This window comes from Panthera pardus, unplaced genomic scaffold (assembly GCF_024362965.1).
Source record: "Panthera pardus isolate Hobbes unplaced genomic scaffold, ASM2436296v1 HiC_scaffold_2, whole genome shotgun sequence".
In the NCBI taxonomy this organism is placed as follows: Eukaryota; Metazoa; Chordata; class Mammalia; order Carnivora; family Felidae; genus Panthera; species Panthera pardus.
The window spans coordinates 137,228,948-137,245,314 of NW_026526765.1; the positions used below are offsets into that span (position 1 = coordinate 137,228,948).

General features: G+C 42.4%; 1 protein-coding gene across 1 annotated transcript in view; it reads left to right on the top strand.

The window, feature by feature from the left end:
- The first annotated feature begins 962 nt into the window (after positions 1-962).
- The window catches only part of CEP120 (centrosomal protein 120), a 79,611-nt gene continuing 64,206 nt past the window's right edge, over positions 963-16,367 (top strand). Inside the window, exons 1-5 of the mRNA XM_019469542.2 lie at positions 963-1,101; positions 1,372-1,449; positions 5,719-5,875; positions 7,477-7,591; positions 10,515-10,656. Of these exons, the coding sequence (XP_019325087.2) occupies positions 1,401-1,449; positions 5,719-5,875; positions 7,477-7,591; positions 10,515-10,656 (463 nt within the window). The 5' untranslated portion in view covers positions 963-1,101; positions 1,372-1,400. The remainder of the gene's footprint in view (positions 1,102-1,371; positions 1,450-5,718; positions 5,876-7,476; positions 7,592-10,514; positions 10,657-16,367) is intronic.

The window sequence follows — 16,367 nt, forward strand, 5'->3', positions numbered from 1 at the left end:
CTTTGGATTCTGTATGTACATCTTACACAAAACAATGCATTGTTCAGTGATGAACCCAAAGTAGATGATTTGGTTTTATATTGCATAATGCCTCATTTTAAGGGGCTCTGAAGGGAACGGAAAAGGGTCTTAGAAGTCGTCTAGCCCGATCTCCACATCCTTCTCCTTTCCTTTTGGGCACAAATGGGGGTGGGGTGGGGATTGTTTTTTCCTCCTTGTTCTCTCCCTCTACCCCGCCCGAGGTCCATTTTTAAGGTAGATAACCCCCAAAAGATTTCTCATCTTTCCTAAAATAAAGCCCGAAGGTTGGGAGGAATGCCTTCTTTAATTGGGGTCTTGATTGTGCTAATTAGTTACTCGGTTGTCAGGGGGCCCGAAGAACCTATACTTTTAATTCCCCTACCCACGTGACAGTGTTTTTGTTTCTAAAGTACAGGAAATTCTCGAAGAGTTTACGTCACCTCCAGCAGTTACAGTAATTACCGTATTGACGCGACTTGTTTCCAAAACGTGAACACTCGCGGTGCGGCGCGAGTCCTACTTAGAGATTTTTTTCAGTCCAGACTTAAGTCTGAATTTCGTCTAGTAGATGATGTGAGATTCATTAGATCACTCTGTGATCTAATTTTTAAGCAGTAGTGACACCGGGGATCGGAACGGAGCTAGTTTTGTGTGTGCGTGTGCGTGTTTTCAGTGTCTATTGCTGGATTTCCGAGGTGTGTCTGGGGGGAAAAGCAGAGACTACACCACACTGACACTCCACGCAGGGGCACTGCAGGCAGCGTTTGCTGCAGTAGTGCGCCTGCGCAGTCGGTCCCCGCCAACTCGCCCGCCTTCCCCCATCCGGCTAGCAGGGGGCGCTGTGAGGTGATGGCCTAGTCTTTCCCCAGGGCTCTGGAACATAGCATAAAAGGGCAGGAGGCGAAGCGGGCTGAGGGGCGTTCTATCCTCGACTGCCCTGGTCTCTATCACCCTTTGTCCTCCAGCTTTCGCCCTCCCTGCACTGGGCCTGCGGGCCTGGTTGCTAGGCGGAAGCGGGGCGCGGCGGCTGCCGCTGCGGCTGCCCGGGCGTTTGAAAAGCGGCCACACAGGCGGCAAAAGGTCCTCCGGTGGCGGGTTCGCTTCTCCCTGCAGACAGTCCGGGGGGCCGAGCCGCCTTTGCCTTTCCGTGGAGTCGGGGCAGGGCTAGGGTCGGGCTGGCGGTCCGGGGTAGGGGAGCCGGGCGCGCTGCAGGCGGCGGCGGGCCCGGGCCGAGGAGCGGGGTCTCGGCGTCGGGGGCCGCGGGCGGGCGGTGGGAGCCCCGGAGGGAGCCCTCCTCCTGGTGGTCGCGGGCCTCCAGCATCTCACCCGGGTCCCTCTTCCCCCAAGCAGACCCCGCCTGTGGGCCGCCCACCGCGACCATGGTCTCCAAGTCCGACCAACTGCTCATCGTTGTATCCATCCTAGAAGGTGAGCGGCCAAGGGGCTTGCATTTGCACCTGCAGCCTCCTGACTTAACCGAGTGGCGTGCGACTGAGACTTTGTTAACCTTACGAACCCTGTCATCTTTCCTTTTGCAGTCCCGCAAGACTTGTTCAAAGTTGTACTTCCTGAGGCCTGTTAGGCGATTGATTTAGAAACCTCTCAAGGGAGCGTGAGAGCTATTAGGGATAGGTGATATTTAGCGTGAATAGCCGGAGCCCCAGAGAACGTAGGAAAAACGATTTCCATCAGAAGCAGCACGTCGATGACTTTTACTCGTGAGCTAAGGTGCCTGGAAAGCACGTTCTGTTCAGGGGCCTCCCGGTGATCCCATTTGTGAGAGCTTTGCTTTCGACTCGAATCCCTATTTCCTGCACTCTGAAGTGTTACGGGGGCCATTCCCTTTACTAAGTCTTGATAGGGGACTTAGGAGGAGTAGTTGTCAAGACGGTCTGTTACATACGTTCCTAGAAGTTTGGTGTGTTGAAGGAGTGACCTTTGTTTATTGCAGGCTCATGGAGTGTCAGGCACTGTGCTGGGAATGTAGGGGTAAAACATCCCGGGTCCTAAAACCTAAGTAAACAGTATAGCCTGGACAATGTGTATAGTTCATCAGGGTGTGGGAGAAGGAAAGACCAGCTCTGGGGAGAATTTCCCGGAGGAGGTGACATTTATTTGGGTCCTAAAGGATGAGTAGGAATGTGTCAGGGGAAAAGAGGAAGGGTGGGCTTTCCAGGCAAAGGGAAGAGGAAAGAACCCTTAAGGTGTGGAAAGGCCAGGCACATTCTGCCCTTGCTTAAATTCAGTGTGGTTGGAGAGAAGCTGCAGGCAAGTGGAGGGAGTAGGAATTGCTAGGTAAGTTGAAGCTGGGTTTTGAGGGGCACCTGGGTGGCTTGGTCGGTTAAGCGTCCAACTTCGGCTCAGGTCATGATCTCACGCTCTGTGAGTTCGAGCCCCGCGTTGGGCTCTGTGCTGACAGCTTAGAGCCTGGAGCCTGTTTCAGATTCTGTGTCTCCCTCTCTATCTGCCCCTCCCCTGTTCATGCTCTGTCTCTCTCTGTCTCAAAAATAAATAAACGTTAAAAAAAAAAAAAAAAAAAAAGATGGGTTTTGAATAATCTGATCATAGCAGCCCTCTTGAGTTGGGCCTGAGGAATGGCTGCCTTCTGCCCCCCTCCTCCACCATTGGAGGTATTTTGTGGAGGCCTGGTACTATTTGGGGGGGTGGGTGGTATGAGGGAATGAGTGGTAATGGCTTTTGGCACAGAAAACTGACCAGAACCCCTAAATTGTTGGGGCAGCATTTTTAGCTGTTCTCTTACTGATTGTTTAAAGACAGAGGACTGAAATCCCCTTGTAATTGGTCAACAAAAGCTTCTGGACTTGGTACTTGCTCCCTGCTATGAGGAAACCCAGATAAAAGGCACGTTCTTTCCCTTCAAGGATGTAGGATTCTGTCTTCTTCAGAAGATCAAATTCACAGGCAGGACACAGTATGTTGGAGTGCAGTATAATATTAAAAATATGGGATGTGGGCTGTAAACATCGGTTTTGGGGGTGGGTGGGGATGATGGCTTAAGGGCTTTGAGTAGTTAGGTAATGATGGAGGGAAGTCCTTGCTGGCCGTTAGATCAACCCAGGCCAGGGGTGCCTGGGTAGCTCAGTCCATTAACTGCCTGCCTCTTGCTTTCTGCTCAGCTCATGATCTCTCATTTCATGAGTTCAAACCACGTCTCGGGCTCCGCGCTGACAGTGCGGAGCCTGCTTCGAATTCTCTCTCCCTCTACCTCTGCTTCTCTTCTCTCTCACGATAAATAAAAAAACATAAGAAAAACGGAAAATAAAAAACAAACCCCAGGCCAATGATGGAGTAATTTTGGTGGATGGAATGATGAAGAGGTCCCGCAAGATGACCAGGGTCAAGGGAGGTGAACGTTGAGGAATATTCTGGTCAAATAAGCTTGTGTAGCTGGAGTGAGCAGGCCTTGGAGGGTTTTGAAAGCCAAGGAGTTTAATGTTCTAAAAAATAGGGAGGCAGCCTATATTTCTAAGTAGGAGAGCATTATCTGCAAGTTTAGTATCGGTGTGCAGAGAAGAGAACCTCGATTCAGGGCTGTCGGTTAGGTGTTGCCCTAAACATACCTAAAACCGGACCATGGACCTCCGTGCAAACTGTCTCCTTTTGTGTTTGTGTTTGTGTTTCCATTCATCATAACCATGTTGCTGCCTCAAGCCCAGAACCTGGGGCTCTTCATCTTCCTGGTTCCATCCCCTTCTTCCAGATGGTCACCAAGCTTTGTTGCTAAAATCATGCGAGGTGCTTCATAGAAACTTTTAAATGAGGAAGTTTCCACTGTGAGTGCCCCTCTTTGAGCCCCTCATGATGTGCTTGGTCTCTGGTAGTAATCTTTTCAGTGGTCTGTTTCATAAATTTTTTTCCCCCCTTTCCAGAGAATGTCTATTGTTCACATTACCATCTAGGGGTAATCTTTCTGAAATGCGAATTTAATTGTTTTAAAAATCCTACAGTTTCCTAAAGGATAAGGTCTGTACTTTCTAGAACAGCATTCATGGCCCTTCACGGTATGCCTCTTGCCTGCCTTTTCAGCCTCTTCTCTCTTGCCATCTGTCCCTACGTCCCCATCTCTTCAGTTATTTTGAGCTACGTTCAGTTTCTTGACTACACTTCTAGAAATGCCCATTATTCAAAAGAAAATGATGAGGTTTCTACCGTGAGTCAAATTTGGGCTATGTGCCGGAATCCGTGGATGAAAAAGACAAGGTTTCTGTTCTCAAGGTATTGTCTTTGGAATGAGGGAGGTGCCCCTTCATTCCAGTACATATCCTCTGTTCTCAGGCTAAGTGGATGGTATGATTATGATGGTGTGACTGAGAATACAGGCTTTCTGACAGACATGAAATGCATTTGGGGAACCCCATGATCTTTTAGAGCAGCTCAAAATGATGTCCAGAGAGAGGCCCCTGTGAGTGCTAATTGGGAGACCTCTGCTAAGACACTTGTACTAAGACTCCCAAATGGGGAGTTTGAAACGAGAGCTTCAGGTTGAAAGTCAGAGGATTCCAATCAAGAATCTCCCTGACCCCTTTACTTCCTACTGAGAGGAGTGTAGCAGGGTGAGTAGCAGCTGGTGTGTATTTATTCAATATCGGTCAAAATGTGTTGAGACACGTGTCTCAACACCATGCCCTGCGCCAGACCTACAAACAGGTTGACTGTGAGATTCTTCCCTAGTTTTTAGCTTCCTGTTGGCACTGTTTTCAGTTTGCTTCTTTCCACTAGACCCTCAATTCCTTGAGGCGATGTACTCTGTTTTACTCTTGTTTGTACCCCATTGTTTGACATAGAGAATACCTGACTCTGATAATGCCTTTAGTAAATGGTGAAAGAAGGGGGTCAGGCAGTACCAGGGAAAAGTGATAGGTAGACAGAATATTTTTAAAATGATTGACAACATTATCCTTGAGATTTGAATGAATGAATACGTGTGTCTGTTTTTCTTGGGCTGATTTGCTGAGTGTTCCTAACTGTGTTAACAGGAAAATTATGATGCATGTTGGTTGGCTTTTGCTTATTGGGTTATTTCCCAGCTCTCCAGAAGACTTGACTGTTCCATTTTAACTTCTGATACAGTAATATCTAAAATTAGTGGAATCACATTTTTCTTCTAAACGTCACTGAGATCGTTGCTGCTCAAAGCGTGAATCAAGGACAATAGCATTGACATCATGTGGGGGTTTGTTAGAAATGTGCCTCTCAGAGGGCACCTGGGTGGCTCAGTCAGTTGGGCTTCTGACTTCAGCTCAGGTCCTGCTCTCATGGTCTGTGAGTTCCAGCCCCAAATCGGGCTCTGTGCTGACAGCTTGGAGTCTGGAGCCTGCTTCCGGTTCTGTGTCTTCCTCTCTGCCCCTCCCCCACTCACACTGTCTCTCAAAAATGAATAAATGTTTAAAAAAAAAGCCTCTCAGCCTCGACTAGTGAACCATAATCTACATTTTAACAGAGTCCCCAGGTGATTCATGTGCACGTTAATATTTTGGAATCACTAATTTACAAATTGTAGCTTTCAGTTTGATTCTTTCTTATGAATCATGAATTTGTACGTGAGAGTACACATTAGTAGGTAGTTAGTGGACTATATAAGTCAACAACTCCTAATGTGTATTTTTAAAACGTGCTAAAAGATCATAGTTGATTTTTGTACAGTTCTGATTAACCTGTATAGTCTTTGTTTTCCAGGTCGTCATTTCCCCAAGCGTCCAAAACATATGCTTATAGTAGAAGCAAAGTTTGACGGAGAACAGTTGGCTACTGACCCTGTGAACCACACCGACCAGCCAGAATTTGCTACCGAGTTAGCCTGGGAGATCGACAGGAAAGCACTCCACCAGCACAGGTGACTGTTGTTTTCCATTTGTTTTGCTCTAGTTTTTAGGCTGCTAGGGATGAATAAATCTCTATCTTTCTAGATTATACATTATTTCTCATGTGCTAGGAAGTTTTCAAAGTACTTTGCAATAGTAATTCATTTGAACATCAAGACAATCCTATGAAGTGGGTGTTAGGATTTCCCCCAATTACAGATGAAAAAACTGAGGCCTAAGAAGGGTAAGTAACCTGTTACAAGGCAGTCAGCTGGATAATGGTAGAGCCCAGCCATTTGAGTTCTAGAGCCTAAGTTTTTAACCATTACGCGTAGCTTTTTTTTTTTCCTGATGTCTGAGAGGATACTCTAGAAGTGCTGTAATGATAGTTACCCAATATTAAACATGGGTTGGAATTCACTGTAATTTCTATTACTTCCTTTATCATAACTTTATCTGGCTTGCTAAGGATATGTAGAGATATGCGTATAGTAATTACGTAAGGGTCTCTAATAAATTTTATACTTAATTTGAGCCCTTTAAACACTTCATATCAGTACATAAAACAGGCTTAAAGCTCCAGCCTCTTATTTATTTCATGAACTCAGATGACTCGAAACAGGCAAGAGCGTGGCTACTTCTATTTTAAAAAGGACTGGAAAAACATATTTCTTTTCTGGAAAGCACAGAATTACTTCATTCATTGGTCTGTCTTAGGACTAAAGCAAATAAAATTACGAAGTTAAAAAGTGAATGTAAGGAGAAATTTATTTTCTTATGTGGCCAGATCGGTCCATGGATTTGTTTGGGGGATTTGCAAGGGCATTAAATTCTTAGAAGATCAAAATTTTGTGTTCAGTGACTTCTGGAATATCTGCACAGAGTCCTGATAGGAGGTATTAGTGCCCGTGGTGTTCACAGTTGTGTTAATACCAAGTGGTACCACTCTGCGTGTTGGAGGCTGAGAAAAGAACACAGATAAATTGCATGTATATAAATAAAGACTGTATGCCAAGTGCAAGTTTTATAGTCATTCCATTAGGTAACAGTGATGGTCGAATCTAATGAGCTTATGTATGAGCCAGTATAGAGGTTTCAGACTCTCAAGAACCCCTGCTATACCAGCCAAGGTCATGCTTACAGAACATTGTTGTGTATTACAATGAATTATTACTTTCAATAGTCTGTGGTTTTATGGTATTTAATTCTGAAGTTGATTTCATTATTTTAGTGACAAAAAGAGCTTTAAGCACGTATGTGTATTGGTAGTTTTATGTGTGTATGACAGTGTAAGGATAATTTAAAATCAATCTTGAAGATTCATGTTCAATTTTAATTTATTAACTTTTAAAGAGTTCTGTATGGTAGAGAAGCTTTAAAAGCACTGACCTACAGCATAGCTCCTCAGATGAGAGAGACCAAGATTTTTGATGTGGTTGTAGTATTACTTGGTGTAAAGATAAATAGGCATGATGAATAGTTCATGTCAGTTGAAGTTTTGCAGAAAATACAGATTATCCGAAAGAATTATAGTTGTCTTGCTAGTAGCAGGCAGCTTTTCAAAACTAGCAGAACATCAGCTCAATATTAAGCAGAAGCTAGTTCGTCTATAACATAAACTGTTACGTTACAGGCTGCAACGCACGCCTATCAAACTGCAGTGTTTTGCCTTGGATCCCGTATCTTCAGCCAAGGAAACTATAGGCTACATTGTGCTAGACTTGAGGACTGCTCAAGAAACAAAGCAGGTATTGCCCTTTTGATGTGTTCTTACCGGTGACGTTAGGTGCGGATTTTTAGTAGATAACCCATTGATGGAAAGAACCTGTGGTACCGGACCTGAAAGGGCGAGGGTCTGAGCCGGTGTGGCGATTCTGAGGTTTCACTTGAGGAATTTGATTTAGAAAGTCCCACTATTTTGGTCATTTCTTTGACCTAGAACGACCTTTCTCAAAGAAAATTCTCTCTGAGCTCAGACGTTCGGCCGCATTGCTGTGACCTGGAGCTCAGCATGTTCAGCTGCCAAGTTTTGCTTTCAGAGGTAGTGCTTTTGCCGCGTGCCCTGTTCTGGTGAACGGCACCCCTCTTCCAGGTACGCAGGCCAGACGGCCTCCATTTCCGGCCTCCGTAGCCATCCTTTTCCAGTTGGTTTCAGGCCTGCGGCGACCCCTTCCTGATCCAGCTCCTGTTGTACATTTTCGCCGTTGCGATCCCAGCCTAAGGCACCGTCCTTTCTTAACCTTGGCTGTGCTAGTAGCCTCCTGATTCCTTCCCCTGCTTCCCATTCCTTCCGTGTGTAGCAGTCAGAACACGTGAGCTCAGTGAAATACACTTATGGGACATAAACAGCAGCCTTGCCAGGAGTACACACATAAAGAAGGAAAAATAATTCAGGGTCTCGATTCCTATGTCAGTGCTTTTTGTTACTGAAAATGTTTCTTTTCTCTTTTAAAATATCTACCAATCTTTTTTTTTTTTTCTTAAAGTTTATATATTTATATTGAGAGAGAGAGTGTGAGGGAGAGAGAGAATCCCAGCAGTCTCCGTGCTCATCACCAGACCTGAAATCAACAGACGCCTAACCAGCTGAGTCACCCACGCACGCCTTTTCTCACCTTTTTTATCTTACTGACTTTGGAAATACTTTGAATGGTTCTTAATAACTTTGTTTTGTCACTTAAAACAAAAACAAACAAATAAACTTACTTTTGAAGTCTTTGATTCTTGATTTGAATCCTAAACTAGGATTCCCTGAAGGAAAATTGATCTCTTAGCAACATGTTGGCTACTGATAGCCACGGTATTTACAAAGGAGCCAGTTAGCTTAGCCCACATTTGGAATCCTTCAAAAGAAATGGGAATTTAAAAAATTCTCTAAAAGGGAATCTGTTTCTCCTCCCTCCTTGGGTACTCCTCACCTCTCTGTCCCTAGGTTCTGAAGAGGTTTTCTTTCTGAAGTCTTAGCCCCTCAACCAGGAGCCACGATCATGCCCCTGATGTATGTCTTACCTAGCTGTGCTACAACCTGCACAGGATCCTTTTGCGGTTGCTTTGGTTACACAGAAGGTAATCCTTTTAGGAGGAGGATAGCTGTAAATGCACGTGGCATTCCTTTCTGCCCCTGTCCCACCTGCCCTATCTGGTCCTATAGGACACTTTTGTCATTACATTCACTTCTTATCATTAACAGTTCAGGGGAAATGTTTCAGAATTAAGAGTTTTAAGAAAGCCAGATGTTGTCTTAATCATTCCTGTTTATTAGCAGAACTATCTGAAGTTGGTGCATAGAATATTTGAAGTTCAGAATAAATTGATTATCTGTAAATGAAAAGAAACACAAAAAAATAAGCTTTGTTTTTCCAAGTTCTAAAACAGAAAAACATAGCATAAATTCCCTGAGTAGCTAAAACTCTTTTTCAGGCTTAGACTTAAAATTGTAATATATCCATCATAAAAAAAATACACAACAGATTATGAGTTTTTCTTTTAAAAACCTTGGGTGTGGATTTAAAAAAACAAACAAACAAAAAAACCCAAAAAATGATGGCTTAGGCTTATTTTACTTACCAGAAGCTTTTGGTTTTGATATTCTTAAAGACCAGTTTCTTTAAAAAATTTTTTTTTTAACATTTATTTATTATTGAGAGACAGAGAGACACAGAGCGTGAGCAGGGGAGGGGTAGAGAGAGGGGGAGACATAGAATCTGAAGCAGGCTCCAGGCTCTGAGCTGTCAGCACAGAGCCCGATGCAGGGTTCGAACTCACAAACTGCGAGATCATGACCTGAGCCCAAGTTGGTCGCTTAACCAACTGAGCCACCCAGGCGCCCCTATAAAGATCAATTTCTATGTCTTTATAAAATAGTGGTTAGAGTAAGAACGCTGTTTGCATGAATTGAAATGGTGTCCCTGCATTAATGCAACATGCAGTTCTGAGCCATGAGATTGTGCAGGCTGGTTTGAGTATTAGAATTTCTCATTGCTGTGGCCAGGATATTGAGGTAATTTATGATACTTCATCCTGTGAGAAAGCCTTTATATTTCAGCCAAGTATGTGGTTCATAACCCAGAGCTCTACCTTAGGTCTTTCCTTCAGTATTTTGTTAGTGTCTTTTTGTTAACAGTAGCTTTCTGCACATTTGGTATATGTAGGACAAAGCAGAAATGTGGCAGGCAGCAAAGGTATATACCAGAAAAAGTGACAAATTAAGGGTTAGGGAAAGGGAAAATTGGTAGTCTAAACTTTTTATTTCATTTTATGTTTTTAATATTTATTTTTGAGAGAGAGAGAGTGCACCTGGGGGAGAGGCAGAGAGAGAGGGAGACCCAGAATCTGAAGCAGGCTCCAGGCTCTGAGCTGTCAGCACAGAGCCCGACATGGGACACAAACTCATGAATGGTGAGATCATGACCTGAGCCGAAGTCAGACGCTTAACCAACTGAGCCACCTAGGTCCCCCTAAACTTCTTATTTTTTTTTTAAGAGGAAATACAGTTAGCTTCCTAAGCAGGATTAGATTCTTTTGAGGAAAATGTGAAAAATACTTTAAAAGAGGAGAAAGTGCTAAGGAACTACAGGAAATATATTTGGAAGCTTATAGGACATTTCCCACTATTGTTTGTTTCCTATTAATTATTAAGGTGTTTTTGTTTTGTTGTTACTTACTCTCCAGGCACCAAAATGGTACCAGCTGTTGAGTAATAAATACACCAAGTTCAAGTCGGAGATACAGATAAGCATTGGTTTGGAAACAGACACCAAGGCACCAGTGGATAGTTTTAAAGCAAAAGGAGCCCCCCCTCGAGATGGAAAAGGTTTGTGCGTCGTTTCTAAGGACGTCGTCTGAAAAGTTGCTTCTGTGGACTAGAGCTTCAGGAGCGGTGGGTGGTGTGATAGGAAAATACATGCAGGAGTGTAAACACATTTTACTCTGGTGCCTCCGACAGATGTTGTCGTATTGTTAAATGTGCAGCACTGCTCTAACTCTTCCTAGAGAAGAGCTAGAAATAGACAAGATTTTCCTTTCTTTATTTGGTATATGACAAAGCACAATTGTGTATTCTTGAAGATGGCTATTTAGGAAAATTTTCTTCCTAGGATGAGCACGAGAAAGCCAAACAGTTACGCTGTTCTCTCTTCACTTACCTGTTAACCACACCTTCATATTTCTCTTTCCTTGTTTTTTTCTTTTTTCTTTTTTTCTTTCTTTTTTTTGTTATTAATAAACTTTATTTTAGAGAAGTTTTAGGTTCCCAGCAAAACTGAGTGCCAAGGTCAGAGTGTTGCTGTGGACCTCGGTCTCCTCAGCCACGCAGCCGCCCCACTATCCACCTCCCCGGCCAGAGGGGCCACATGTTAAAATTGATGAGCCTACATGAGCCAATCACTTATCACCCGGACTCCACAGTTTACATTAGCATTTATTTTTGGCGTTTTATGTTCTGTAAGTTTTGACAAACGAGTAATCACCTACGTCTATGACTGTAGTTTCCCACAGAACAGTGTCACTGCCCTGAAACCCGTCTGTGCCGTTTCTCCCTCCTTTCTGCCTAACTGACAAACACTTGTTTTTTTTTTTCACCGAAGTATGGTTGATGTAAAATGTCCTAATGGTTTCAAGCGTACGACATAGTGATTTGACCAGTCTGTTCGTGATGTTGCGCTCAGCACAAGTGTAGAGACCCCGTGTCATCGTGCGGCTGTCATAGTAACATCGCTGTGTTCCTGTGATGTGACTTGCATCCTTGTGACTTACTCCTTCCGTAACCGGAAGCCTGTACCTCCCATTCCCCTTCATTCGTTGTGGCCACCGCCCCCCTTCCCTCTGGCAGCCACCAGTTTGTTCCTTGTGTATTTATAGGTCTGATTCTGCTGGGAATAGACTTTGCATCATTTGCAGACAAAGACCATATCATGTCTTTATTCCCACTCGGCATGCCTTTGTTTCCTTTGCTTATCTTCCTGCGTTTGTTAGGACGTGTAGTCCGGCACCACGAAGCTGTGATGAAAGGGGATCTCCTTGCCTTGTTTCTGGAGGATTTTTATGGATGTTCTTTATCAAGTCGAGGAAGTTACTCTCTAGTTGTCTACTGAGGGTGTTTCATCATTACCGAGTGTGGGATTTTGTCAGATGCTTTTTCTGCATATTTGATACCATCATGTGGTTGTTCTTTAGTTTGTGATGTGATGGATTATATTAGCAGATTTTTGAATGTTGAACTAGTCTTGTGTACCTGCAAAAAATCGCATTTGGTTGTGGTGTATGGTTCTTTTTATACGTTGTTGGATTCACGTGGCCAATAGGTTGTTGAGAATCTGTGCATGTATGTTAATGAGAGCTAGTGGTCTCTTGTGTTCTTGTTGGGTAATGTCTGGGTCTGGTTTTGACATCAGGGTTTTAAATGCTGGCATCATAGAATGAGTTAGGGATTATTTCTTCTGCTTCCGTTGTCTGAAAAAGATGGTGGAGAATTGGTCTTTCTTCCTTGAATGTTGGGTAGAATTTACCAGTGAAGTCATCAGGGTCTGGTACTTTCTGTTGTGTAAAGTTGTTATTGATTCAACTTCACAAAATGATATAGGCCTGTCTGGATTGTGTGTTTCTTCCTGTGTGACTTTTGTCAGACTGTGTCTTTCAAGGGAGTTGGCCCATTTCTTCTTACAGGCAATCGAATCTGTGGATAAAAAGTCGTTCGTGTAACATTCCTTCAGTATCCTTTTAATGTCTATGGACTGTACAGTGATTCTCCTTTTATTTCGGATATTAGGAATTTGTATTTTCTCTCTTTTTCTCTTAGTAACTTGGCTAAATGCTTACTGATTTTATTGATGTTTTCAGAGAGCCAGCTTTCGGTGTTTATTAGGTCTCTTTCTCTGCTGACTGAATTTGATCTGCAGAAATGTGCTGCTCTTATTTTACTTTCCTGAAAGAGAAGCTTAGATTGTTTTGTTTTTTTGTTTTGCTTTTTAGTGTGCCTTGTACTGTTTTGTTGAAAAGTGGACGTGATACCCTGGGTAAGAAGAAGACAGGTCTTAGGTAATTTAGAGGTGAAGGAGAGGGAGGGGTTTTGTAGTCCTGTGATGAAGTCTCAGTGTTTGGTGAGCCTGCCCCCCCTGTACTGTTGGGGTTCATCTGGTATTAGATTTAGGTTCTAGATCTTTGGCAGGAGGATCAGAGAAGTGATGCTTTTGTTCTTTTTCAGTGCATCCTATCAGCACACAACTTTGATTTGTTCCATTACTGGTGATGTCCATTTTGGTTATGATTCAGGTAGCGTATGCCTGTTACTTTTTCTTTCCTTCACTTATAATTAATATTTTGTGAGACATTATCAAGTGTGGACTTAGAGTTCTTTTTGCTTAATGGGTTACAATATTTATCATCATTTGTCCCTGATTTGTGCAGCGAGAGCCCCTTCAAACTTCTGTTTCCGTTAGCTTGTCTCCATAATTCTTACCGCTTTGGTTAAATTTATTCCTAGGTATCTTCTGGTTTTTGGTGCGGTTGTAAATGGGATCGATTCCTTGACTTCTCTTTCTGCTCCTTCACTATTGGTGTATAGAAAACAGATTTCTGTGCATTGATTTTGGATCCTGCGACTTAGCTGAACCGGTGTATCACTTCTAGCAATTTTTTGGTGGAGTCCTATGGGTTTTCTATATAGAGTATCATGTCGTCTGCAAATTGTGAAAGTTTGACTTCTTCCTTGCCGATTTGGATGCCTTTTATTTATTTACTGATTTTGAGAGAGAGTGAGTTGGGGGGTGGAATCCCAAGCAGGCTCCACACTGACAGTGTGGGGCTCAAATCCGTGAACTATGAGATCGTGACCTGAGTGAAATCAAGAATTGGACACTTAACTGACTGAGCCACCCAGGCACCCCTGGAGGCCTTTTAATTCTTTTTGTTGCCTGATTGCTGGGGGTAAGACTTGGACTACTATGTTAAGAGAGTGGACATCCTGGTCTTGTTCCTGACCATAGAGGAAAAGCTCTGTTTTTCCCCAATGAGGGTGATGTTCGCTGTGGGTTTTTCATAGATGGTCTTTATTAAGTTGAGGTATGTTCCGTCTGTCCCTACTTTGTTGAGGGTTTTTATCAAGAATAGATTCTGTATTTTGTCACGTGCTTTTTCTGCATCTATTGAGAGGATCATGTGGTCCTTATCTTTTCCTTTGTTAATGTGGTGCATCACATTGATTGACTTGCAAATATTTAGCCACCCTTGCCGCCCGTATTCCACTTGATACGGGTGAATAATTCTTTTAATGTACTGGTTGGATTTGATTTGCTAGTATCTTGAGAATTTTTGCATCTATGTTCATGAGGGATATTGGCCTGTAATTCTCCTTTTTAGTGGGGTCTTTGTCTGGTTTTGGAATCAAGGTAAGTTTAGCAGCTTTCCTTCCATTTGCATTTTTTCAGAGCAGTTTGAGAAGAATAGCTATTAGCTCTTCTTTAAATGGCTGGGAGAATTCCCCTGGGAAGCCATCTGGCCCTGTACTTTAGTTCTTTGGGAGATTTTTGATTGCTGATTCAGTTTCTTTGCTTGTTATTGGTCTGTTTAAGTTATCTGTTTCTTCCTGTTTCAGTGTTGGTGGTTTGTATGTTTCTAGGGATTTATCCATTTCTTCCAGGTTGCCCAACTTGTTAGCATGTAATTTTTCATAATATTCTCTTATGGTTGGTATTTCTGCGGTGTTGGTTGTGATCTCTTTCATTTGCGATTTTATTTGGGTCCTATCTCTTTTCTTTTTGATAAGTCTGTCTAGGAGCTTATCATTTTTATTAATTCTTTCAGAGAACCAGCTCCTAGTTTCATTGATCTGTTCTATGGTTTCTATATCATTTACTTCTGCTCTAATCTGTATTATTTCCATTCTTCTGCTAGCTTTAGGCTTTATTTGCTGGTCCTTTTTCTAGCTCCTTTAGGTGTAAGGTTAGGCTGTGTAGTTGAGGCCTTTCTTGCCTTTTAAGTAGGCTTGTATTGCAATATGTTTCCCTCATAGGACCACTTTTGGCGCATCTCAAAAGTTTTGGGTTGTTGTGTTTTCATTTTCTTCTATGTATTAATTTCTTCTTTAATTTCCTGGTTAACCCATTCATTCTTTAGTAGGATGTCCTTTAATCCTCATGTATTTGTGGTCTGTCTAAATTTTTTCTTGTGGCTGACTTCGTTTCATAGTGTTGTGGTATAAAAATACGCATGGTATGACCTCAGTCTTTTTATACTTCTGGAGGCCTGATTTGTGACCCAGTATGTGATCTATTCTGGAGAATGTTCCATGTGCACTCGACAGGAATGTGTATTCTGCTACTTTAGGATAAAATGTTCTGAATATATCTTAAGTCTGTCCTGTCCAGTGTGTCATTCAAACACATTGTTTTCTTGTTGATTTTTCTCCTTAGATGATCCGCCCATTGCTGTAAGTGGGTGTTAGAATCCCCTACTATTATTGTATTGTTATCAATGAGTTTCTTTATGCTTGTGATGAACTGATTTATAGATTTGGATGCTTCCATATCAGGAACATAAATATTTACAATTGTTAGGTCTTCTTGGGATAGCCCCCTTAATTATGATATAATGCCCTTCATCTCTTATTACAGTCTTTGGTTTAAAATCTAGTTTGTCTGATAGAAGTATGGCTACTCCGGGCTTGCTTTTGACATCCATTAGCGTGAGAAATGGTTCTCCATCCCCTCAATTTCAATCTGCAAGTGTCTTTAGGTCTAAAATGAGTCTACAGGCAGCATATAGATGAGTCTTGGTTTTTTTTGTTTGTTTGTTTATGCATTCTGATACTCTCTATCTTTTGATTGGAGCATTTAGCCCATATACATTCAGAGTGATTATTGACAGATAGCCTATGTCCGTAATTCTTTGAGCTTTTTCTTGGTTTCTGGCATAAGAAGATGATCCAGGCTTATCTTGTTCTTTACCTATCTTAGCCCTGGGTTCTGCTGTTTCTTTAAGGAGCCTGCTTCCTTTTAGTAAAGAAAGATGTTGAAGAGTCAAGTTCCAAGTGCAAGATATGCCAGTTGCTATTGGGGTGTTCCAGTGGAAAAAGGGAATCGGTGCATGTGTGTATACATACACACACATATATACATAAACATGTATATGTATTTGTATATGTATATATGTGTGTGTATATATATGTATATATATACACCCCATGTATATATATATATATATGTATGTATATATGTATATACATATATATATACACATATATATGTATATGTGTGTGTATATATATGTATATATATGTATATATAACACACACATAGACACCTTTATGGCTCTGTTTATTTACACATTTAGTGAACAGCATACATTCACATTGACACCTTCATTCCATCCAGTCTTATATAAGAGTTTTCCTAGTTGTTCTTCCTTTCCATACCTGTAACTCCCTGACAATGGGAGACCTGCCATAGTTATTCTGCTGACTTCTAAGCTCTGCTGACCTTAATATTTCATGGCTATCGTTATTAAAGTGATTGTCAGATACTGTACTAA